At 42.1% G+C, this 24547-nt stretch overlaps 1 protein-coding gene across 1 annotated transcript; it reads left to right on the forward strand.

Annotated features, from left to right (window-relative positions):
- The first annotated feature begins 972 nt into the window (after positions 1–972).
- On the forward strand, positions 973–23131 carry TRPM8 (transient receptor potential cation channel subfamily M member 8). Its single transcript, XM_072341822.1, has 21 exons — positions 973–1097; positions 1681–1754; positions 2808–2964; positions 5411–5588; positions 5932–6104; positions 6984–7158; positions 7963–8030; positions 9321–9518; positions 10115–10217; positions 10805–10923; positions 11251–11541; positions 12011–12106; positions 12881–13010; positions 14937–15082; positions 15626–15738; positions 16379–16595; positions 19098–19189; positions 20211–20352; positions 21152–21323; positions 21778–21955; positions 22933–23131. The coding sequence occupies exons 1-21, from the start codon at positions 981–983 to the stop codon at positions 23129–23131; spliced, it is 3138 nt and encodes a 1045-aa protein (XP_072197923.1). The 5' UTR covers positions 973–980.
- The last annotated feature ends 1416 nt before the right edge of the window (positions 23132–24547 follow it).

Below are 24547 nucleotides of genomic sequence, written 5' to 3' on the forward strand. Positions count from 1 at the left end.
AAATGTTTCTGTGAAAACTTGCCTTTTTTCTTGCTTTGGGAGTTGCTCTAATGATGATCGCTGCTCCCAGCTGCCCTTGACCACTCTTCTCCTTTCAGTCAAAATCTGTGAGTAAATGGTTCATTTTCCATTTGGTTGTTTCTAATCCTTAGAAACGATCTATTTTTGCCCAGAGATGTTTTTTTACAGCTCGAGGATGAGTGCTGCTGCACCTGGGACTCAGTGTTTCTCCATGTGGTATCACCTGAGACACGAGCCCATTGTACGCAGTGGGAAGAAAGGCAGGAGAGAAAGCAGCATTGAAAGCAGTGGGATTTCAGCTCTGTGCCTTAGCTGGCTGCTCTTTCAAACAGAGGGAAGTCAGCACATTTACATGCTCTACAGGGTAACTGGAGTGTGTTTGGTACCGAAGCTGTCGTGTTAATGAACTTTAAATCCACTTACACCCCTACAGGTTGCATCCTTTGGCTGTCATTGGTAGAGGAGGTGACAGAGACCGGGGGGGCTCTGAATTGAGGTGCTGTGGTGCTGCATCTGCATCTTCCAGACCAACTTCATTTTTCACTATGGTTCATTTTCTATGATTGAAAGTGTTATTTATTAATATCACACACCGATCTAAGAATCTGCTCCTTGTATACGAGCACTCAGTAGCACAAATCCTCAGTGGGCCCATCAGTGGCAGAGAAAGAGAGAAATACTGGGATGAAATGAGATGTATGTGATGGCATATACATCTCTTTCTCAAAGTATGTTGACTTGGAAGTGGGGAAAGAAAGAGGAAAGTCTTTTTGTGGACTGAAACAGGAGAAAAGATTTCCTCTGAGTGCTAGTTTCCACACTTTAGCAATCGATTCAATGTAAAATTTTTATGCTGAATTTGAATAGGCCCTCCCTTTGTTCCCTCCCAGGACACCTTGTCCTTGCTGATTCCATCTACTGAAGGAAGTGACCATAGCAGTGAGCCTTTCCTCTCTGCCATGCCGTTCCAGGTTTCTACAGGCACCATGAGGCACCGAAGAAATGGCAATTTTGAGAGTTCCAGACTCCTCAATTCCAGCATGTCTCGCAGCATAGATGTGTCGTGCAACGACAGCGTGAGTATCAGGGCATGGCTGATAAACTTGGGAGATGTTTGATGTGTCAGCTTTGCTTTTATAGAGGTTTCCCAGTCGGGTGGACCAGGGTTAACCACTGTTTGGAAAGCATCATCAGTTTTAACCTGTGTAAGCTATTTGGAGATTCATGCAATCTGTGCAAATGGAGATGCACTCTAGTCTGTACCTGACTGCATAGTGCCACCGAATTCAAGTCAGATGTTTTCTATGTGAGTCTTTTGGATTACAACTGCTGAAATTCAAGTAAGCTCTCTAGCACTTCATAGGGTATAAAGTCTGCTTTGGTGTTCAAGATTTTTTTAAGGCTCCACCTTCTGCTATATTGTTCTTGATAGAAAAGTATTGGTATTGCTTTTTAATTTGAATGCCTGTTTGTGATGTTTAGCTGTCTTTTGTGTTTTGTCTGTTCCCCTCAGTGCTTTCTCTTTCCTCCCCGCCAGCCACTTTGAGAAGGGAGACTCAAAAATCACACCAATTTCACTTTGTGCTTGAGCTGACTCTATGGTTACTGAGCTCAGTGCTGTTTCATAAGCTATTGATAGTAATTCTTTTTTCCCCCAAGGATTTGGTCAACTTCATTCGAGAAAACTTTAAGAAGAGAGAATGTGTCTTCTTTACAAAAGACAGCAAGTCAGTGTAAGCAGCCATTTTTCTCTTGTTTTGCAGATGCTGGGGGTTGGGAGCTGAGGGTTTTCCTTTTTGCTAAGCCATGTAGCAGGGGTTGGTTGGGAAACACTGCTGGGAGTCTGAATCTAGCAATACAACCTCACCTCAGTCTTGCTTGTACAACTGCTTTGGTTGTCACTGCTTGTTTGGTCTGTTAGGATATGGCTGGGGTATTGTTCAGTCATGGTCAGAACTGGGATTCTAATGGTAGGATAGGTACCCTGGGATGCTTCTCCCAGCCCTATGAAGTATTTTAATCGCACCCTTTCTATATAGTAATGTATAAATTACACAAATTCACTGCTGCACTAATATTATATACGTTATAAGATTCATTTTTATGAAACAGCACAGTTAAACCTACAAAGAAGATCAGATCCAACTGCCTGCCTGCTTCAGGGCTAACAAAAGCATGTCATTGAGGACATTATCCAAATGCCTTTTGAACACTGGCTGGCACAGGGCATCAACCACCTTGCTAGGAAGTTTGTTCCACTGTTTGACCACACCTGGGCCATATCCCTATAATCTTCGCAGTATTTATGTCCCTGCCTTCACCATCAATACATTTCCTTTTTGTGCTACCCGGTCCAGTACCTCTCACTGAGAGGGGTATGGAGTGTTTTACCTGTGCCCCCAATCTTTCATCATTGTGTGTAGGGATATGTTGATGATTCTGAGTTGCCTTGCTGCTACTCAGTAGTGAAAGAGCAGAAGCATGGTGTCCTCTTCCTCTCAGTCTGAACATGTATTGGACCAGTCAGACCCTGGATTTACATTGAAAATGATTATAATGAACAGAATAGTAACTTTTTACTCTTTCTACCTGGTAAAGAGCACAGAAAGAAGAAACTACTTGTAGCCTTCTCCTTAGTGGCTGATAAGGTCAGTTTTGGTGGCATCTGATGCTGAGATTTGCTCTATCTCTGAGCATCCTATAGGCTCTCATATTAAGCTGCCGGTGTTTTAACTTGGGTTGGGGTAAGGAAAGAAGTCATACAGGCCCATCTGCTCTTCTTCCAGGGGCAATTTGTGTAAGTGCGGATACCCTGAAAGTCAACATATAGAGGGCACTCAGATCAATGATGATGAAAAGTGGAATTATAAGAAGCACACTAAGGAATTTCCTACCGATGCCTTTGGGGACGTTCACTTTGAAAATATAGAAAAAAGAGGAAAGGTAAGTGATCTTCTTAAAGGGTGTATGTTAGGACCCTATGGGAGCCCTGGATCCAAATGAGTGGGAGCTCCTAAAAATGGGGAAGGTGAAGCTGAAGTAGATTTTATTCCAAAGGAAATGAGAAGAGATAGGCTAGGAAGGAGATGAGATGGTTTCTTAAGCTGTGATAGCTGGAACAAGGAACGATATCTTCTGTGTTATTTGTTTTCTAGGCTGGTGTGTGTGTGTGTGTGTGTGTGTGTGTGTGTGTGTGAAGGTGCTTCCAAGTATGACAAAAGAATGGCTGGGTGAAGGTGATGCTTGTTTGCTGTTTGTTTGGAACTTGGAGGAAATAATTTCAGCTTGACCTGTGATGTCTCCTAGTGGGACTCTGCACCCTGAGTGTATCTGTGTGCTGTTGCACTGCCCACTCTGTGGTCCTCACCAATGTGATGGTGGTGAAAAACAACTTATCGCCCTTTTACCCGTCTTTACCAGTGAATGCAGCACAATAAGCTTCAGTGACTGAGCTCCTGATAAAGATGCTTTGTTCCTGACTGTCTGACTTTAACATTAAGGCAGGGTTGTTTCTTAGAATACCTCTCCTTTCCAATGTGGATAAATTTATGCTTTAGAAAGAAGATGGTATGAGTGCGTGCACCAGTGTGACTCCTGGGGCAGGATCATGGGTAACATTCTTTGCTGTTGAAGGTGCAACAGGATTCCTGAGATAATAATCATAGGGATTTCACATCTGGAAGGATATAAACCTTTCTCCTGCGGATCTGTGCTCTTCAGTGCAGAAGCTGCTCATGCATACCTGGTTGTTACTCCCCAGGGTGATCATTTGTGCTTTTAATGGCTTGACCATTGCATGGCACTTCATTTCTGACCACTCACCTTTTTCTCCCCTCCTCTCCTTTTCTTCCTCCTCCTCTGCATCTTTTTCTCCTTGCCCCCCTCCCCAAATCCGAGGTAATTAAAGACTGTCTTCAGCGAGGGGCAGGAAGATTCCCACTCTGCATCCCACTCCCAAGGACACACATCATTCTGGCAGAGATGCTAGATGCGGACAGGCCAATTAAAACTCTACCTTTAGTAAGCCCTGCTTCGGCTCGTTTATTTTTACAGTGTTGCTCAGAACCTGTGCGGTCCAAGAACAGTGCAGTTTCTGCATTTAACCTTCAGAATGAAAGCTTGCTTCACTGAACACCCGTCTGAATGCAGCTACAGAAACACTTGTCATTGCCTGTGAGTGAGGGTCGCTGTGTTGCTGGGCATGCACTAGCTGGGTGCATCAGGCAGATGGCACTGTTGGATTTTGGAAATAGCAAGCTACATTCAGCTGAACGGGCACAGCCTGGCGAGGACTAGAGGTGTAAAATGCCAGGTGGATGATAACATTCAGAGCCTTGCACAAGAGAAATGCCTTCTAGCTACAGAGCTAATAGGAGTTGCATTGGCTGTTCTGAGCCAGATGCAGGAGCTAGGCTTGGGAACCTTCCTAGAACACAGGAGCGTGTTATTTGGTTCAATATACGTGCCTTTCAACGTGGTTTTTTTTGCATAGAAAAAATAAATCAGTGAGCTTTTTTATGTAAATGGAGAGATGGGTGGTCCATCTGAAAGCAGTTATATCTATTTAATGTTCTTTATGGCATCCCTGTAGACTGTTCAAACTTTACTATGAGTTCGATGTAGTTAGTTTCGTTAGTCAGAACTGCTATACCACAGACTTGCTTGGTGTTCATCCTGTGGATCCAAGGTCCACTGGTGGAAGGTGTGTGAAGCCTTATTATGACTCTTCAGGTCTCTGAAGGGAGGATCTCAGTATTGGTCAGGGGGATCCTTTCCTCCTTGAGCATGAGATGCTTGGAGTTGTTTCTATAGATCTTTTTCAAGACAGTTTGCTTGTGCTCTTTCTTTTCAATGCTTCTGAATTATACAGTTATTTCTGTTGGATCTAAAAATATTAGTTAGATCTAAACTAGTAGTGGCAAAAATCCTGTTTCCTGAGCTGCGCAGTTTATCTTCTGTGCAGTTGAAGATGTATATGGCAGAACACTGAGTGCAGCTCAACCAGGGAGTTGGAGATTCAAGTTGCAGTTTGGGGACTGAAAAGGCAGGGCTGGGAGGTTTAGGAGTGGGAGTCATGTTCACTATGCTGCTGGTTGTAAACTACCACTCAGTGCACTGCTTTAAGACTATCCTTTATCTCTAGATCTGATCTATACATAGAGAAAAGTACCTCAGAAATCCAAGTAGTGGTGTCTGGTTGTAGGGAGAATATAAAGATGCCTTAGAGGAAGAAATGAATACTTAAGCTCTGATTCTTCATCAGTTCACTTGCTGTCTACCAGCTGTTGGAACGGGAGTGTAGGACAGAGAAGAAAATACAATTCCTGGTCTGTTTCCAGCTATCAGTGTTTATCTCTTGTTATTTTTCTCTTATTTTTTCTCACTGAAGTACATCCGTTTGTCATGTGACACAGACCCTGAAACACTCTATGACCTCATGACACAGCACTGGCACCTGAAAACCCCTAACCTTGTCATCTCTGTCACTGGAGGGGCAAAGAACTTCGCGCTCAAGCCCCGATTGCGCAAGATATTCAGCAGGCTGATCTACATAGCCCAGTCCAAAGGTAAAGACTTACATATGGATTTGCATTGCTACTTCTGCGTAAGGCTGATGGAGAGGAAGCAGCTCAGAGAGGGTCAGCAGGGAAGCGGTGTGTTCACTTTGTTTCTGTTTGACTGGTGCACATGGGGCAAATGTTATCCATCAGATTGTAAGTTACAGAGTTGAGAACTCATCATTCGGATACCCATGGCAATGTAAGGTAGGCTGTGTGGCATATATTTTATGTTTAACCAAAGGATAAATGCCTCAAAGTGTCAAGTTTTTACTGGGAGTGGGATTATGGTATTTGAAAGGGAAAGTATTCCACTGTATCCTCCTATGTTATCCCTCCATGTTGTCCCCAGGGGCCTGGATTTTCACAGGAGGTACACATTATGGGCTTATGAAGTACATTGGGGAAGTGGTCAGAGATAACACCATCAGTCAGAGCTCGGAGGAGAATGTAGTGGTTATTGGCATAGCAGCCTGGGGCATGATTTCCAACCGAGAAAGCCTGATGCGCAGCGGTGATAATGAGGTAAGAAACATGTACTGTCAGTGGGGAAATAAAGGCTGGGCACTGCTCTGAATTATGCAGATTACATCCCTGACTGCTGCTTCAGCAGTAATGGGCTCTGCTGATGCTATCAGTCATGTGGTGACTGACTTGAGCGATTAGTGGAGAGGTCATCTTATTATGTTCTGGTAGACCTGAGCTTGCTGGACTTTTTTTTTCCAATGAAATGTTTGTGTAGAAACACAACAACAACTTAGCAACACAACAGTTAGCTTTTGCATACCTGAAACAATTCGACTTGGGCCCAACTTTTCTTCAGCACGTGTTGCAGTGAGGAGAAATACCAAGTGCTCTTTCCAAATCAGAAGGGAATTAAGGTGTTCTCCTGTGCAAGATGGTCTCAAACGCCACAGATAAGAAAAGTGATGAGTTTACTGAGGGCTCTGAGATGGTTTGGGGGTTGGACTAGATGATCTCAACAGGTCTCTTGAAATTTCTGCAATTCTCTGATGTGTTGAAATTAAGTTTTCCAGAGATTTAATGTTTCCAGTGGCTGAAGGAAGCCACTTCTGCCTTGTACTTGCCTTCTGCATTGCTTAACAGAACTTCTGAAAGGACTCAATAGTTGCAAGTAATTTCATTCTGTTCCAGTACCTGAAATGAAGTTATGGGAGGATCACCTCAAATCTGCCTATACTTGTAAAGAAAACAAGATATTTGTACTGTGCTCTTTTATGTTGTTTCCTCTCACTATCTTTTCTTGCTGTTGGGACTGTTAGTGTCTGGCGTCGGGAAATGTAGACCCTTAAACGATAAGGAATAGGTGGTGTTTGGGGGTTCAGCTGCCAGTTGTTTGTCCTTCAAAACTTGTGCATGCCTTGCCTTTGCTTGTGATTCTAGGGGTACTACTTGGCTCATTACATAATGGATGATCTCAAGAGAGATCCTCTCTATTGCCTGGATAATAATCACACCCATCTGTTACTGGTTGACAATGGCACCAACGGGCACCCAATGATAGAGGAAGAAGTACGAACTCAGTTAGAAAAGTACATTTCAGAGCGAGTTATCCCAGGTAAGTGTGGATATCAGACTGCAGACCTCCTTCTCCTTGGAACTTGCTTGCTTTGGGGATCAGTGTTTTTACAGGGAATGAAAGAGCAGCAGGATCATCCCTTGAATGCTCAGCGGAAGGAGTGTGTTATCTGCATTGCATCTTGAGCTCTTTCAAGAACAACCAGGCTTCTTCAGAGCTATCTTTTTCCCCTCTTTTTCATTTCTTATATGATATAGTCCTATAGTTATATGATATAGTAGGGCACAACACATAACTTCAGCAATGCAGCCCTTCTTACACTTCTGTCTGTTGGAAGCTGACCATTGACTTCTGCATGTAGCCCAACAGGCACTGAATTCCAAGTTGCTGAAGCACAGCTACACAGGAGCTGATATTATGCTTTTATGCTGGAGTCATGTGGTTCTTAGCTTTCCTTTACCATTGAAAACATGAAATCAGCAGTTCTGAATCTTCACCTTTTGATAAGAACCTTGCACCTAGACTCCAAATGATCAAAGCAATATGTAAACAGAGTAAAACCAGATGTTCTGGGGACTTCAGAGCTATTAGAAGTATGACTGCTAGGAAGAAAAAAACACTGGAGAAGACTGATGCCAGCCTAGCAGAATATTGAGCAAATCTAAGTTTTCATTAAAAATAAAAGATGTTGTTGATAGATTTGCCCAAATCAACAGTGAACTGGTATCAAAATGATTGCACGAACAGCTTAGAAATGATGTTGTTGAACTGAGGAAAATGGATTGGTCAAACTGTACTGACAGGTTGGATCTTTTTCCCTTTTTCTTTTGGCCTGTTTCACAGAATCTAATTATGGTGGGAAGATTCCAATTGTATGTTTTGCTCAAGGAGGAGGTAAAGAGACTTTGAAAGTAAGTTTATTTCTTTCATTTACTTCTTTCTCGTTTTCCAGGAGTGACAGTAGGAACGTTGCTCTTCTATATCAGAAGAGTCTTTGTCAGCCATGTCACTCTTGACCTTCTTTGTACAAGATGGTTTGTTTTGCCCGAATTTGGCTTGCACTTTCTCGGTGGAGATTAGTATTTTCATTTCATACACAGAGAAGATCAGCTTCTGTTGGAGATACTCCAGTTTAGAGCCTTCTAGAGCTGACTTTCTTGCTGACCTTGTGAACTGTAGGCCACATCTAGTTTAAATCTAGAGAGCTGAACAAGGCAGCTAACACTGAGGCTAGTTAAACTGGGTGACAAAAAACGTTCCTAATACTTCTAAGCACAGTCTCTGTTACCATTTAATTGCTAGCATTAATCGATTAGTCTGCATCACTCTGTGAAATCATTACCCCAGCCTCTCTGTAAGTTTCCTGGTGTTTGATTCCACTTGCGTGATTAATTCTAGCTTTGCCCACAAGCATATTGTAGATGAATACAGATGCAGGGTTCAATGTGCTAATCAGAAGTCCAAAGATAAAGATGAGATGAAAGCATCCATTCAAGTTTTAGACTGAAGATTTGCTGTAAATGCTATCTTCTTTTAGTTCCAAATAGCCAGCTTTTAAGAGAGGATTTTACTACAACTGAAGGACTGTACTGAATGTATAAGACTGTGTAAGAGCAGCTAGTTGAGAAGCATTATGATTGGCTGTATGGAGAGGCATCAAGCCACTGTGATGCATGACATGTTTATTAGCTATCTAATCAGCATGATAAAAGCCAAGTCAAATTAAATGTTTCATTCATGGAAAGAGGATCCCCTGTAATGTTACTGGATGATGCTTCAAGGATGGGTTCATGCCAACCATAGGGTTTACTCATTAGTGTTAATAATACAGTCAGACATCTGTGTCTGCCTTCTTGCTCATTTATAGGTAAAATCAAAACCTGTCTTCTGCAGGAGTAAACTGAGTCTCTTACCAGCTCAAAGTGATCATCAGGTTTCATGCTGCAGAAGTCTGTGTATGTGTAAGACTATTGCTTTTTCCTCTAACAAATAAAGCTGGAGCCCTTGCACTCAGTTTTAGTGTTACTTAAGCAATACTTGGCCATAAAAGAGTAGCAACTGTTGCTTTAAGTTGGATGCTGAGAAAAATGTCTTCACAGAAAGGCTGGTCTATACTAAAATCACTAGGCTTTCTTCCTGAATAGTATTCTTGAATAGCACAGTTATGCTCCAAGTCATCATCTCTCCTCTTTGCTTCCTAGTCTATCCATGTGGCCATCAAGAGTAAAATTCCCTGTGTTGTCGTGGAAGGCTCTGGACGGATAGCTGATGTTATAGCTAGCTTGATGGAAGCAGAAGACACTCTTACTTCCTCATGCGTCAAGGAGAGCTTGCAGAGGTACCTGCCTCGCACCATCTCAAGGCTCTCAGAAGAGGAGACTGAAAGCTGGATCAAATGGGTAAGTATGTGCTGTTGTAGAGAGCTGGTGAGGCTGGAAGTAGCAGAAGGGTAGATAGGAAAAGAGGTCAGGAACAGCCAGCTTTTGGAGGAGCAGCATGTGTCTTACTTGGGAGCAGCAGGTGGAGAGTGACTGCATGTTTATATTGGGGGGAGGGGGTGGAAAACAATGTGTTCCTTCCTGTATGTATAAGTCCCCTTCACTCACTTTTCTCCCCTCTTTATGTAATGTTATTTGTTTTTAATGTATGTACCATTGCAAGTTGCTTGCAAGCTCCAGATAGAGATTCAGTCGGTTGCACTTAAGAGTAGTTCCTCATTACTTATTCCTTATTATTATGTTTTTTGGGTTATAATGTTCTGCTTAGGAAGAAAACACAGAGATTTGCTGTATTCAGGGGAGAACTAATTTTACACTTTGGCAGCTTAAATCTTATCTGCTTCTTTCTGGACTAGTGTACATTTTAACTGCATTTGGAAACAGGACTGATGAGAAGGAAGTTTGCTTCAGTGTGATGGAAGATTCATTTAAAGAGGCTTTAGGAGAGCAACTGCTAAATGTTCTAGACTGCTTTGAATTGAAACTTCTTTTTGTAGATCAGAGAAGTGCTTGAGAACCCTCATTTACTGACAGTTATCAAAACAGAAGAAGCTGGAGATGAAATTGTCAGCAATGCCATTTCTTTTGCTCTGTACAAAGGCAAGTAATTGTCTTTCTGTTATGTCATTTTTTGTGTGTGTGGTATTTGTGTGCTGCTTTTTTAACAGATGGACAAAGCTGGGTTACTCTGGGATTCTGAATAGTGGGGTTTTGCCCTGTGCAAATGTGTTTTCACAAACTAAGTGATGTGCTGAACCTGGAAACCATCAGTCCTTTTGCATGCAGCATTACCGTAAACTTGAAGTAACTGTCCCAGTGGGAGATGGGTTTGGTTTAGCATTTGGTTTTACTTGCACTTGTTTAATTTTCTCCTGCAAAGTTCCCTATTAAGATTAGTATTGAAGATATAAATGAGTTTAAAACAAATAATAAAAGAACAAAGTAGTACCCATTTTCTGCATGATGTTCGAAACTGAAGATGTGATCTGCAAGCATTAGGGTATCAGGTGTGTCTTTAAGCTTTGAGAATCCTCTAAAACTCAATCAGGAAGATATAGGTGGGTCTGGGGCAAGATGCTTGATATCAGACTCTTGTTGAGTAGAGTGTGAAATCAGAGATGAATAAATATGCCAAGAAGCTCTTCTGTCTCTGGTCTTTTACCTAGAGGATTATTCCTCCACAGCAGCCTTCAGCACCAATGAACATAACAGAGATAACTGGAATGAACAGCTGAAGCTGCTGCTGGAGTGGAACCAGTTGGACCTGGCCAGTGATGAGATCTTCACCAATGACCGAAACTGGGAGGTACAGATGGTTTCTGAGTACAGTGATGTGGGCCAGGAGAGAAGGGAGAAGAGAGACATGGTGACAGCAGCCAGTGTCTCAGCATCCCACCCTCTGTGATCATACTTAAAACCACCTTTTCCTCCTTGCACTGGTATCATACATAGCTCATGCCCGAAGTACTCTAGGCCATCCAACAAGTGCAATTGCACTTGTGAAAAACTGTTTCTGATGAAAATGTGCCAGCCTGTAGGAAAAAGTGGCAGTTAGCTACAGGTATCAGGCCCCCTAGGTAAGCTTTTCACATCCCATATGACCCCTGATATTTACTCTTCCATTTCTTCCTAGTCTGCTGACCTGCAGGATGTCATGTTCACAGCCCTAGTGAAAGACAGGCCCAAATTTGTTCGTCTCTTTCTGGAAAATGGTCTGAATTTGAGGAAATTCCTTACCACAGAGGTCCTTAGAGAGCTGTACACCAACAATTTCAGCAGCTTGGTGTTCAAGAACCTGCAGATCGCCAAGAACTCCTACAATGATGCACTCCTCACGTTTGTGTGGAAGATGGTTGAAGACTTCCGAAGAGGTCTCAAAAGAGATGATAAAAATAACAAGCATGAGCTGGAGATCCATCTTTCAGTAAGTGATGAACCATTTCTTTTCATTCTGCATCCCTGAAAAGGAGAGGGGTTGGGGGAAAGAAAAAGGAAAAGTTGTGTTTTATTTCTAGTATAGCATGATTTACTTTTAACAGTCTTGGCCTTATTTTACACTTAATGTGTGATCCCATTTTACAAATACATGTAAGGATCATTTAGCTATGAGCAAAATGGGTGGGTGTATTTGGATATCGAGTTATAAGAATTTCTGTTGCAGTCATCAATGTCATAATTATGCTTGTAATTTAAATCAGCATAAATGCAGAGTCCAGTACTAACCGGGCATGAGTAATTAGGACTCATAACCTGGCATAGACCATGGTATTTTCTACCAGACTGCTCTGGAGCAAAGAAGTTGGTGGTGTAGAACTTTAAGGACTTGTTCCAGAAAGCAGTTTAGTTGAACTTTGGTCTGAAGAATTGTTGCTTTTCTTTTTTTTTTTTTTCAGACTGAGTGTCCTATCACAAGGCATCCATTGCAAGCTCTATTCATCTGGTCTGTTCTTCAGAACAAGAAAGAGTTATCCAAAGTCATTTGGGAGCAAGTAAGTTTAATTGTTCTTAGCTCCTGTTTGTGAACAGCACAGTGGTGTTCCTTGTCTTTGGGTTGTTGGCCACAGAACTATGGCTGATAACTACAAGGTAGTTCTGTAAGTAGGTTTAATGTTACCCATTTTGTGTTTGGGCATGGATTTCATACTTTCCTTCTGTGATGTCACTTATGTGTCAGCAGTCCAAACATTTATATATAGCTATGTTTTCTTGTCTGTTTTCAATCTTGAATGCTAAGTGTCCCCACATTCTGCAATATGGAAGTGTTGTGATCCCAGGTATTTGATTGAAATCCGTTTCTAACATTGATTAGGCATTTAGATATAATTGCCTCGAATGCATAATTCACAGACTGCAAATGTGATGCTAATGCATGCAAAGCTAATGGATGCTCCTGCTCACATTGGTCCGTGTCTCCAAAGCAGAGCGCTTCCTCCCTGTTATATACTAACATAGTCAACTGGTCCAGACGGATGTACTGTGAATACAGGAATGCAGTTCCTGGCAGAGCAGACCCTCTTCTGTGCATCTTCAGTCAGAAATGCAAAGCTGATAGCTGACTAAAAAACAAAAGAACGTTTCAGACTGGTCACAAGGTTGTTACCAAACCATTGCAGAGATCGTTACCATTTGTTTCATGGAAATAGATCTTCATTTGCCAGTCTTGACTGGGAACACAGCAGCTGTAAAAAGAGGGGATAGTGTTTAAAGAATATATCACTTTCCCTCTTCGTAGGGGTTTGCATGACTTAACTCTCTCTCCACAGACCAGGGGTTGTACTTTGGCAGCTCTTGGGGCCAGTAAGCTCCTGAAAAGCATGGCAAAAGTGAAGAATGATATAAATGCTGCCGGTGAGTCTGAGGAGCTTGCTAATGAGTATGAGACAAGAGCAGTAGGTAAGTGCCTTTTATAAGTCCTCTAGAAATTTAATAGAAGGGTCAGAGATCAGGAAACTGTTCCATTTCTTTGAATGTTACTGGCTTTAGTGATCTCCAGGTCTGATGCACAGCAATGTCCGTGTAACGGTGTTTTCAATTTGTGCAAATAATGCAAAATGAAAACCACGTTGATTTTCCTCAGCAGAATGCAAGGAATGTAATTCATTCAGTTTGCCTAAATAATCCCCAGAAGTCTAGCTTGATTTGTAAAGAAGAGTATGATGTTTCAGGAAGAAGTAGGAAAAAGCCTTCGTTTAGAAAACTAGTTATCCAACATAGAATAGTTTGGGTTAGAGAAGGGACCTCTTTGAAGCTCACATAGCCCAAACCATCCCACAATATCTTTCACTAGATCAGGTTGCTCAGAGCCCTGTCCAGCCTGACTTTTGAGCACTTCTAATGATGAGGCACCCACAACTTCTCTGGGCCACCTGTTCCATTAACACTGTGATTTTAACTGCTTAGAAATGTTTTCCACACCATCTGTTCCCATTAGAAACTGTGTTCTGTCTGAACAGCTTGCCTCCAAATATGAGTGTTCAGGGATTTTATTTATTTATTTGTGTTGTGCATGTGGAAAATTTCTTTCCTTGTGAAGAAAAGCTACCTGGCTGTGATGGCAAGGCTGAAATAGCAAGGACAATATAGGGTAAGAGAAACTTTCTTCATGAGTGCTGGTAATGTTTGTGTTTAGAGGAGTCATCCTTCAGATTTGCGGTAGTACTGCAAAGTAGAAGTGAGAATAAATTGCAGATAAAAAGGGTATTGAATTCCTGAATTCTAAACCACAACATCATAAACCTTTGTTATTGTGAAAAGAAAAGCAATACTGTCACTCACTGAGAATACAGATCTAGATCATGCACTCTAGGTCAGTTGTTTTTCTTTTTATGACCTCTTGTTTCTCCTGCTATAAGGGTTGTCAGTGCTTCAGAATTGAGTCGTGCATCTCGTGATCTGGAATAACCAGTATTTCCTATTTTAACGAGGCTAATTGGTGTCATAGTTGGAGGAGGGCCCATCATACCATAACTTGGAGCAAAATGCAATACAGTGTTGCCTGTTGAAGGCTTTATTAGGGTTCTCTTGACTGATCCACTTATAGCAAATAGCAGATCTGTAACTGCACTGCCAGGCAATTTGCTGTCATATCCACAAATCACATTTGATGATGGTGATGCAATTATTGCTGTGCATCAGATCCGGAGATCAGATCTGAAATTTTCTTGCTTGTTATCAGATAGTATCTCCTGCTTCACAAGGTGAAAACTGCATCGACTTTCTTAAAGGTATCAAGGTCTCTTGGGCCTGACATGGACCACTGAAATCTGTTGTCAGGACTGACCTGCAGTGTATATGGTAATACCAGCTGAAGGTATTGCTATATGTGTATATCCTTGCAGTGATGGTTAAAAGCTATTTGAAAAATACCTGGGAAAATACGTTACTGCAGAGAAGCACTTCCTCAGTTTTTAGTGTAGAATTCACCTTAACACCATTTCTGCTTAAGGTGACTTTATATATATTGTTTTCATCTCAACATGCAAGTCTATTATGTGTAAAGTATATGCATATGTTGTTTTATCGTGCTGAAAATTTGGGAAGGACTCTTCAGTTTGCGTGCTTTAATGTTCCATTTTGGAAGTCAGTGGGGAAAATTGGATCCCAGTCAGTGGAAAACTGAGTCTGAAGTTGGAGCTCCGTGTGAGTGATTGTGCTGGAAATTCTGTGTACAAATATGCAGCAGGTGCTGCATGAAAGAGCATTAATGCTGAGGGATAAGTCTGGATAATTCCTACTGTTTGAGCTCTACAGCTGTTTCCAAATGGGGAGAGGCTTGGAAAAAGTGCTTTCTCCCCTTATGGAGCTGCCTCTTTCCTCTAGAGCTGTTCACTGAGTGCTACAGCAATGATGAAAATCTGGCTGAGCAGCTGCTGACCTATTCCTGTGAAGCCTGGGGAGGCAGCAATTGCCTGGAACTAGCAGTGGAAGCGAAAGACCAGCAATTCATTGCACAGCCAGGGGTGCAGGTAATATCAATGCACATATTACTGTAACTCTTGTGATCTCAGTGAGATGAGTCAACATTTGCAGTGCTGTGAAATGCATCCCAAAGTGCACTGATTGGGGCAGGTGAAGAACACTTCCCTTCTTGTGGCTTCCATCTGTCCTGGAAATGGCTGAATTGCCTACAAATGCTAAGTTGAGAGGGGAAGATTATTTAGAACAGTAAATTATAAAGAGAAAACCTGATGATAAAGACTGCCCAAAGCGGCTTCTCCCTTGTCACAACTTCTTTGTTAACACAGTGTGGATATACTGCCTAGTGTAAAGTGCCTCATAAATCAGTTCAAGGCCTGTTTAGGCTCATGTTAAATTGCTTGTCAGATAAATTAGAAGATGGCTGGACGAAGGAACCAGCACACTGTTACTGATGCTACAGTATTGTTGATATAGGAATCGTTGTTATTTTGTTTTAAATCTCAAGGTTTTTTCTTCTAAATTAAACATGCTCTGATAGCATTCCTAAGTTAATCTTTAAACAAATGAGAATATTTTCCTCTTCCCTGCAGAATTTCCTTTCCAAGCAGTGGTATGGAGAGATTTCAAGAGATACTAAGAATTGGAAGATTATACTGTGTCTATTCTTTTTCCCTTTAATAGGCTGTGGTTTCATTTCATTCAGGTAATCCATTGGATTCTTATTAACAGAGTTAAAGCAAGTCAATTAATCATAGAATCACAGGGCAGTCCAAGCTGGTAGAGACATCTTAAGATCATCCCCCTGCTACAGCAAATTGCCCAAGGCTGTGTCCAGTTGAGTACTGAATGTCTCCAAGGGTGGAGACTCCACAATTTTGTGGATAACCTGTGTTCAGTTACTCTCATATAAAGATATGAAGTGGATGAAAAAGCTTTTGACGGGTTGTATCCTCACTCCGATCTGGAGTGAGGTGTGCCAATACACTTGTATACCTGAAATCAGTGAATGCAGAATAACGTTATGAGGGAAGAGGATCTGGGGATGTTTGTTGACAACCATCTGACCATGAGCCAGCAGTGTGCCCAGGTGGGCAAGAAGGCTGATGCCATCCCAGCTTGTATCAGCAATAGTGCAGCCAGCAGTGGGCATGGTGGGGTGGGTTCGGGTTGAACTTGGTGATCTTAGAGATCTTTTCCAACCTGAATGATTCTGTGATTAACTTGACAGTGCTATCCTGTGCTAGACTTCACAAGCTTTCTAATTTTCACTTTGATAAAGAGCACAGATATTTCCAGGCATAAAAGCTGTGCTTTGAGACCTTTTATCTCTTTTAATTCCTCAGGAAAAAACCTGTGGAGAAGAGTAAGAAACTCTTCTTGTATTATGTGTCCTTCTTCACCTCGCCCTTTGTAGTCTTCTCCTGGAATGTTATCTTCTACATCGTTTTCCTGTTGCTCTTCGCCTACGTGTTGCTCATGGATTTCCAGAAGGAACCTACCGTCCTGGAGATCATCCTTTATGTGCTGGTCTTCATCCTGCTTTGTGATGAAGTGAGACAAGTAGGCAGCGCTTGAAAACCAAAAATGTTTAATGCTAGATTTAAAGCCTTGCCTTGACAGTTTCCTCCCTCACCCATAGCTTAAGGCAGTGCAGACTGCTTCAGAGTTAGAGGGTAACGACTTCCTGGGTTGTATGTTCTGTCTGATGTCTGATTCCTATTTACATCCCAGTGGCTGTAGGCTTTTGGGCCATTGAGCTATTTTACACACAGCTTTGGGGCTTTGTGGGTATGCTTGTGCCAATGGCGATGCTTCTCCGGGCTGCTTGGCTGAGGTTGCCAAAGCAGTCGAGAACTTGGAGGCTAGATTTAACAGGAGATAGATCTAGATACACATCAGTATCAAGTGATCCTTGTCCTCTTTTTCTCTACATTCCCCACCCTTCCCATTCCTTTTTTATTTATTTATTTATTTATTTATTTTAGCAGTGAGCAACATTGTATCATTACGTATTTCTGTTTGTCTTTACTGTTTTTGCTATTCACGTATAGGCCTGCCTGGGACTGCCTTCATACCTGTGCTGGTGTTGTGTGGGAACAGTGTGCAGGACTGCCTTTATAATGATATTCTGCTTTACACATACCCTTTTTGAAGAAGTTCTGGCTTCTACTAAATAGCAGGATATGTTGTCTGGGTTAGATGAGTATTCCAAATGAGTTTGGGTTGGTTTGTTTGTTTTTACTTTCTTCCCCTATGTGCAGTGGTTTTGGCCTGTCTATGAAGACTGTTTTCCAGCAAGTTCACTGTTCTGGGGACCTGAATCACAAGGTGCTGGAAACATCAGTTTGGTTTCAGTGTACAGCTGCTTTCTGTTTGTCCTGTGATGCAAACAAGAGCATCTGAGTGATGTGTGAATCAGACCGCTCTCCAACCAAATCTCTCCCATGAACCTAAATGACTTTACTTAGTGTTGATGCTACATTGCTTACATTTCTATGTAATCCTTTTCCTTTTTAACAGTTGTTGTAGTACCCTATTTAAGCCAGCTTTACTTGCTAAGGAAAATGGGACAAAAGTGAAAGACTGTCACAATGAAAACACTAATGGTGTTTGTTTCTGCTGGTTTAGGTTCTGGTGTCTCTGGACCTGTCAGTGCATTTCCTGTGTGTACCCAGCAAAAATCCAGGGGAAAGGCTTAGGGGTAGAAACATTTTTTCCTCCCAGTGCCACTTTTTCTCACTAACCTGAGCAGGTAGAACAGCTTCAGATCCCAGTGATGCCTTTAATAGCTAGCAGCCAGACTGCATCAGCTTGATTATGGGAGCGTAGGCAGCTAAAACAGAGACTTTGTTGAGGATCTGAGCTTTAAGCTGATGCCCTCACTTCAAAGCTATTTTGCTAAGGAGCAGAAGGCAGAACAGTGTCCCAGCCCTATTGGCTTCTCAGGATACTTTCTTCCTGCTTCCTCTGAGATAGAGTGGACAAGTGTGGGTCCAATTCTGCTGTCAAAATATTATCTGTGTCCTTAATCATTAAAAAAGGAGGTTTGTATCAGATTTTGCTTTCACATCAAAGGAGTAGTAAGAGTAATGTTGCGTGTGGTCCAACTGTAGGTGTAAGATCTTCTGTCCTCGCTCTGCACTCAATCTTTGGTACCTTTAATAGTAAGAAAGGGGTACATATGGGTCCCAAGTATCTGGTAATATCTTGTGCCTTGCAACCTGCTAGATGCCAAACACTTGTCTATCTTTTGCAATGCAGGAGCCACCAAATGTCAGAATTCTGCCTCATGTAGTGCTGATGCTCTTCCAGGAGTCAGGAGTCCACACTCCACATAGGCTGCAGCATCTGTAGCGATTCTTGCTAGCACTGTAATTTAGAATTAGAGAGTCAGGTATTTAGAAGAATGAATTACATCTGCATCTCTATTCTAAAACACATGTAGCTTGAAACAGGTAACTGAATGAGCTCTGACAAAAGAGAAACCGTGTCACTTCAGTTGCCCTGAAGCAGTGACCCTCCTGCCTCCCCACATTGTTTCAGCTGCTCCTGGTAGGTTGAAGCAAGACTCCTTTGACCCAGTTGGCAGTTTGCTGGAGTTCACAATGATCTACTTGGACACTCCCCAAGGAGCATTTGTGTTCATTCCTGTGATCCCTGAGCACACTGGTCTCAGGAGCATTCCTTGTACCAGCATCCATGGGATTGGGTTGCGTCCTCTGAACACGTTGTGGTGCATTGTCTGTGGTCTCACTTCAAGAGCATTATGTTGGTGAACTTTAGACATAGAAAATACTGAGAAGTAAGCAGTAAAAACATGTTGCCAGTAATTTCTGGCATTGCTGGGTGTCCTAAAAAACTCTTTTTGGGTAAATTGAAAACAATCCGGTATACCTATTTGTCTTACAAAGTACTACCTGAGCAAGGAAACAAACATTATTGTTGCAGTGGGCATTTACCCATGCAGTGGGAGAGATGGGGGAGGAAGTACTCGTGTATGAACACCTCAGGTAACTGGCCAGTGCTGTGTGACTGTGACCTTCTGCACTTTTTCCATTCTAGTGGTATATGAATGGTAGTAAGTATCTCTCAGATCTGTGGAACGTTATGGATACCCTAGCAATCTTCTACTTCATAGCAGGGATTGTGCTCAGGTGAGTAGCATCTTCTCTTGTGGCCATTCTATGACATCCCTTTCTTTGCAAGTTTTGACTACAACTTGTAATGAGATTTTGGGAAACATGTTCCTGAAACTCCCTGCTCTTTATGAGGGCAACAAATACAACAAAGTCTTGACTCTAAATTGTGAATGGCAATTAAAGAAATAAGAAAAGGTGATTGGAGGAGCACCTGCATGATTTTCTCTTTTGTTTAATGGAGGTTGAGTCTTTCCCTTGAATCAAAGTCAACTTCCCTAAACCAGAAAGTTCCCTAAACTTTCTGGGCCATTAGGGCACCCATTCTTAATCTGAATTTGCGTAAGCATGTTTACAAGAAGGTAGTTTAAATGGACATGGGTTTAAAGACAGTGCCTTCAAGTCTGGCATTTCCATAATAATAAACTTTTCCATAATAAAGACTGGCATTTCCATAATAATAAACTTTCAGGATAAAATGGTGAATGTCCCAGATAGTGAGAAGTACTCTGGGATTTTTCCTGGCTCCTATTATTGACAATTCAGTGTGGTAAACTGGACTCTGACCTGTAGTGAGTTGTATTTAAGTGGACTGTAATTTTACAGTAGTGTTACATAATGTCATCAGTTCACATAAGCTGCTTTACATGAATGGGTGGGTTAGCAACCATGATAAAGAAACGATGTTTTTGCTATTGTTTAGTCAACTATAACTTAGTTCTTGTTACCTCAGTGCAGCAGAGTGATTGTTGCTCTGTGGGGAGGCTTAGAGATTACCTAAAGGTACCTTGCTGTTAATATTAGAAAGAAACAACAGTGGTATAGTTAAGATAGAATGTGTGTAAACATAGAGAGTTAACAAGTTCGACCATAAATATCAAGAGGGACGAGGTCAGAGAGGGCTTAAAACCTTGGGTAGCTTGCTGTTTTACAGTTATTCACTTTTCACTCCCCATTTCAGTGTTCCTGTGTGTTTTTACATGACTTTTGTATGCTTTACCCAATGCTCTTCTTCGCTTTCTTTTGCTGTCTCCATCAGGCTTCACTCATCTAATGAAAGCTCTTGGTATTCTGGGAGAGTCATTTTCTGTTTGGACTACATAGTTTTTACTCTGAGACTGATCCATATTTTCACCGTTAGCAGGAATCTAGGACCCAAAATTATTATGCTGCAGAGGATGGTAAGATTCTGGCAGCTGTTCAAGAGCATTTAAATAAATGATATGACAAGGTGTCATATCACCACCGTTCTGCTGATGGCAGCAAGTTCATCCCTTCTGTTAAATCTGCTAAACAGAATTGATTAAGATTTGAATAGGATCTAATTAAGAGCAAGGCCTTTTTCTCTTCCTCTGTGCAAGATTGAATTTCAGACCAAAAAAAGATCAGATTGAAGAACAGAAGAGAAATTTTTCTTCCTTGTAGCTTTTCTTTTGCGTGTTTCAAATGTTTCAGTGGCGTATTTCGGTCACTGGAGTAAGGTTGGTCTGCAACAACGGGAAGGCTTAACTAGGATATTGCCAGTCTTCACATATCTTTATGCTACTGAAAGCTGGAAATGTATGAAACCACTAGCAGGAGTGCTGGGAATATTAATGCCAGCTTTAAGCCACCTGGAGTGACATTTACAGAAGCGATGGCTGCTTCCACCTGGCACTTGGCTGTGAGGTTTATTGCTGTGATTGTCCCACAAGTAGCTTTTACATGTGGATCTGTTTTTTGTGGAAGGAGCCTGTCTGATGATGGTGGTCTAATCTGTGTTCTGAAAGCTCTTGTTTTTGTGCTTGTGTGAACGTTCTTGAAGTTCCCCTGTGGGCGTAGTCAATTATTTCTGCATGTGCATGTTGGTGGCTGTAAATTTCTATGAAAATGATGCTGACCACATAGACTTCTCTGATACGTGCTCTCCACTCTCGCATCATATCAGGAAGAAAAATGAAATGTGGGACGTTGATGCATTTGCTTGTTGTCCTTTTTCAGATGATAGATGTCTTCTTCTTCCTCTTCCTCTTTGCTGTGTGGATGGTGGCCTTTGGTGTGGCCAGGCAAGGCATCCTGAGGAAGAATGAGCACCGCTGGGAATGGATATTTCGATCCGTCATCTATGAGCCATACCTGGCTATGTTCGGCCAGTACCCTGATGATGTTGATGGTAGCTATCTTCTGTCGTTGGTGGAAGGTTTTGTCCTTTTAGTGGTTGTCCAGTCCACTGTTTGAGTGGGAGAGGAGTTCTTTCATCTGGTCTTCAGGGGGTCAGCAGCTGACTGGTTGCCCAGGCTAAGGCCTTTGAAACAAGACCTACCGTCAGAAATCAATTCCATGTCTAGCAGTTTCCAGCTGTTCAGGTCTCCCCTGCTACCACGTATTTCTCTAGATGCTGGCCTTCTTTTCTGCTTAGATAGCTGAAGTAGCTGTCTGTATTTGAGGCACAGCATCTGCCCTTTTGTCCCCTTTCCTCCAAAGAGCAACAAGCAAGGTTTTATGTTTGATGGGGAGGGAGGAAAGAGGACGCAACGTGTGTTGTGTTCAGCTGCATTATCTGGGGCTGGACCAACAGAAAGAGAGGGAGAAATTTCACTGTTTGCTCTCCTCTCTTGCCCTTTGAGGTACCACATACAACTTTGACCGCTGCACCTTTTCTGGGAATGAGTCCAAGCCCTTATGTGTGGAACTGGATGCCAACAACCAGCCCCGCTTTCCAGAGTGGATTACTATCCCGCTTGTGTGCATATACATGCTCTCAACTAACATCCTCCTTGTGAACCTACTTGTGGCCATGTTTGGGTATGTAATACATGAGAAATCATCTCTCTGGAAAGGGAGATATAAAGTGGCAAGGAAGCTTTGCCTTGGAGAGTGCATGTCTCATTTGTAGATGTGGGAGTAGTCTGTGGGTTGTTGTGGCTAAAGTGCAGGACCCAACACTCAGCCTTATTGAACCTCATCTCATTGGTTTCAGCCCAGTGATCCAGCCTGTCCAGACCCCTCTGTAGAGCCTTGCTACCCCCAGGCAGATCAACACTTCCTAATAACTCGGTGTCATCTGCAAACTATTAAACAGCTCTTAGTAATCACCAGCTGGAGGGAAGAGCTGTGGGCTGTCATGTGGCCTCCCCTCAGCCTCCTCTGCTCCAGGATGAACGAACCAAAGGACCTTAGGCACTCCTCACACATCACACAGCAGTTCCAGTAAATAAAACCACAGCTTTATTATCATAAAAAGACTATTGTAATAACTCATCCGTTTGGTCTCACACAACTGAAATTTGGGATCGCACTTATATAAAACAACAGATAATTTCCACCAGGACACTTGCCAGTTAAGGTCCTACCTTATTTCATGGAAGGGTCCATGAAGATCTCAACACAGGCATTCTGAAAACACCCACCTACTATTTAAATACAACAACAGAAGTTCAGGTACTCTGTGAATTGTTTGCTCTTGTGGTTTTGGCTTTGCTGGAATAATGTAGTACTTGAGTACAGTAGGTCCGATCCATGCCAAAAGCTCTCATTAATACCTCTACCAAAAATGTCAAGAGCTTTTTTTTTTAGTTCCATAGAAAGATGTTAGCTGGTGAGTTAATGAGATGTAGTTTCTTGCAGTGAAGTGTTCTGTTCTCATGTGTTTATGTGTTTCGTGTGTTTAGACTTAAAGGGAAATTGCCTAGAGTTAAGGTGTAACTGTGTAACTTGCCTCTGGTGGAATTCCTTGGTGAACAGATAATGATGTCTGTGTTTTCTCCTTCTTTGCCTGCCAGTTACACTGTTGGGTCAGTACAAGAGAACAATGACCAGGTGTGGAAGTTCCAGCGTTACTTCTTGGTCCAGGAATACTGCAGTCGCTTGACCATCCCCTTCCCTTTTGTCATCTTTGCCTACATATTTATGGTGATGAGGAAATGTTTTAAATGCTGCTGTAAGAATGAGAGTAAAGAACCATCTATTTGTTGTGAGTAGGACTATTTCTTACTTCTTGGAAGTCAGCTCTGTGGCAGATGCATTACAATTCTTTCATGATGTGCTGTGCTTAAACCACATAGTTTGGGCAGGAAATACTCAAGGGCAGTGTAGACCTTTGAGGAGGTGGATGGAGAAGAAACAAAGAGCAGCTCATTTGTGATCTCCATCAAATGCAAAACCACTGGAAACCCTTTTGATAAGATACAAATCAAAGCCTCAGCTTCTCCTCAGCTCTAAGTTGTGCTCTGCCTGGGATATGGGAAATTACACTGCTAACATCTTATGCTAAAATTCTAGCAGGAGGTTTCAAAAATGTTGCTTTTGTTGTGATTCTCACTCCCTGTCCCTCAGTAACTTTGGTTTGGTCTGGTTAGGGAGCTTTTGAGTTCTACCATGATACCTGCTCCACGTGAGTACTGTGCAGTTATCCAGTGCTTTCCTATCTTCTTGGGCAGAATTACTTAATGTGTATAAATCAATTAAGTCTTCAAATTAATTGTATCATTTTGGGACTGCCTGTGGTGCTTGCTAGCTTTGAAAGTTTTTTTCTTTTTGTTTTGTTTTGTTTGTTTTGTGTGTGTGTGTGTGTGTGTGTGTTAAAGCACTGAATAAATTCATTCAGAGGCTGCAGTTGCTGAAACTCATCTGCATGTTCTGCACAAAGAAATTCAAACAAACTTTTTGTGGTAGGGTGCTCCTCCTGCATGGTTCCCAAGTGCAATGATGCCTGACTTTGTATGCTCTACACGTTGAGGTAACTTATGCAAGAGGTGGCCTTAGTCTCCAATTACTACTTTACCTCTTGAAATTTCTTTTTCCCTTTCTATCTACCAGCTGATACAACTATTAGCTGCAAGGGCAGCCTGACAGCTGTTTCCTCATAGGCTCTTCCATCTGCTTGCATGAGATTGAATGAAGTTCAGAGACTTTCCTGGCCCTCTGGGCATGGGCATGTGAGCAAACCACCTTAAAAACACAGGAATGGTTTAGTCCTCTAGCGATCCCTTTATTTCCTTTATCAGAGGGCACAGATATGAATTGTTTTAACAAGCTTTTTTCCCCCAACTCATGGAATGTCTTCAATTATTAAGTGCCATTTAGAAGCAGAGGAGAGATAAGTTGAGTTAATTGACAGACCTATTTCCCTCGATCAGCATCCTGACTTTTGCTGTGCAGCACAGGCAGGATTTGTTACTTCATTAGGACAAAGGCTGTGTATCTTAGGGCCATAAAATTCCTTAGTGCTGACTAAAATGGTCTTGGCTGTCCACTTCCCTTTCTGGGAAGGCTGTTTAACAGATATTTCTGCACAGATGATGCACAGTTGTGCATCTTGTAGCGACAGCAAATATAAGAATTAATTAAAGCCAGAATGTCACTTCGGTTGACATGTTGATGGGAACTGAGAACTGC

The sequence above is a fragment of the Excalfactoria chinensis genome, chromosome 7, assembly GCF_039878825.1.
Source record: "Excalfactoria chinensis isolate bCotChi1 chromosome 7, bCotChi1.hap2, whole genome shotgun sequence".
NCBI lineage: Eukaryota > Metazoa > Chordata > Aves > Galliformes > Phasianidae > Excalfactoria > Excalfactoria chinensis.

What these genes read in the sequence shown, in the direction of transcription:
- TRPM8 (XM_072341822.1), top strand. Translation starts at nt 981, where the DNA reads ATGCCGTTCCAGGTTTCTACAGGCACCATGAGGCACCGAAGAAATGGC. An exon ending in GAGGTAAAGAGACTTTGAAA is followed by an intron (nt 8,031 to 9,320) that starts GTAAGTTTATTT and finishes TTTGCTTCCTAG; the next exon opens with TCTATCCATGTGGCCATCAA. An exon ending in TTCTTTTGCTCTGTACAAAG is followed by an intron (nt 10,218 to 10,804) that starts GCAAGTAATTGT and finishes CCTCCACAGCAG; the next exon opens with CCTTCAGCACCAATGAACAT.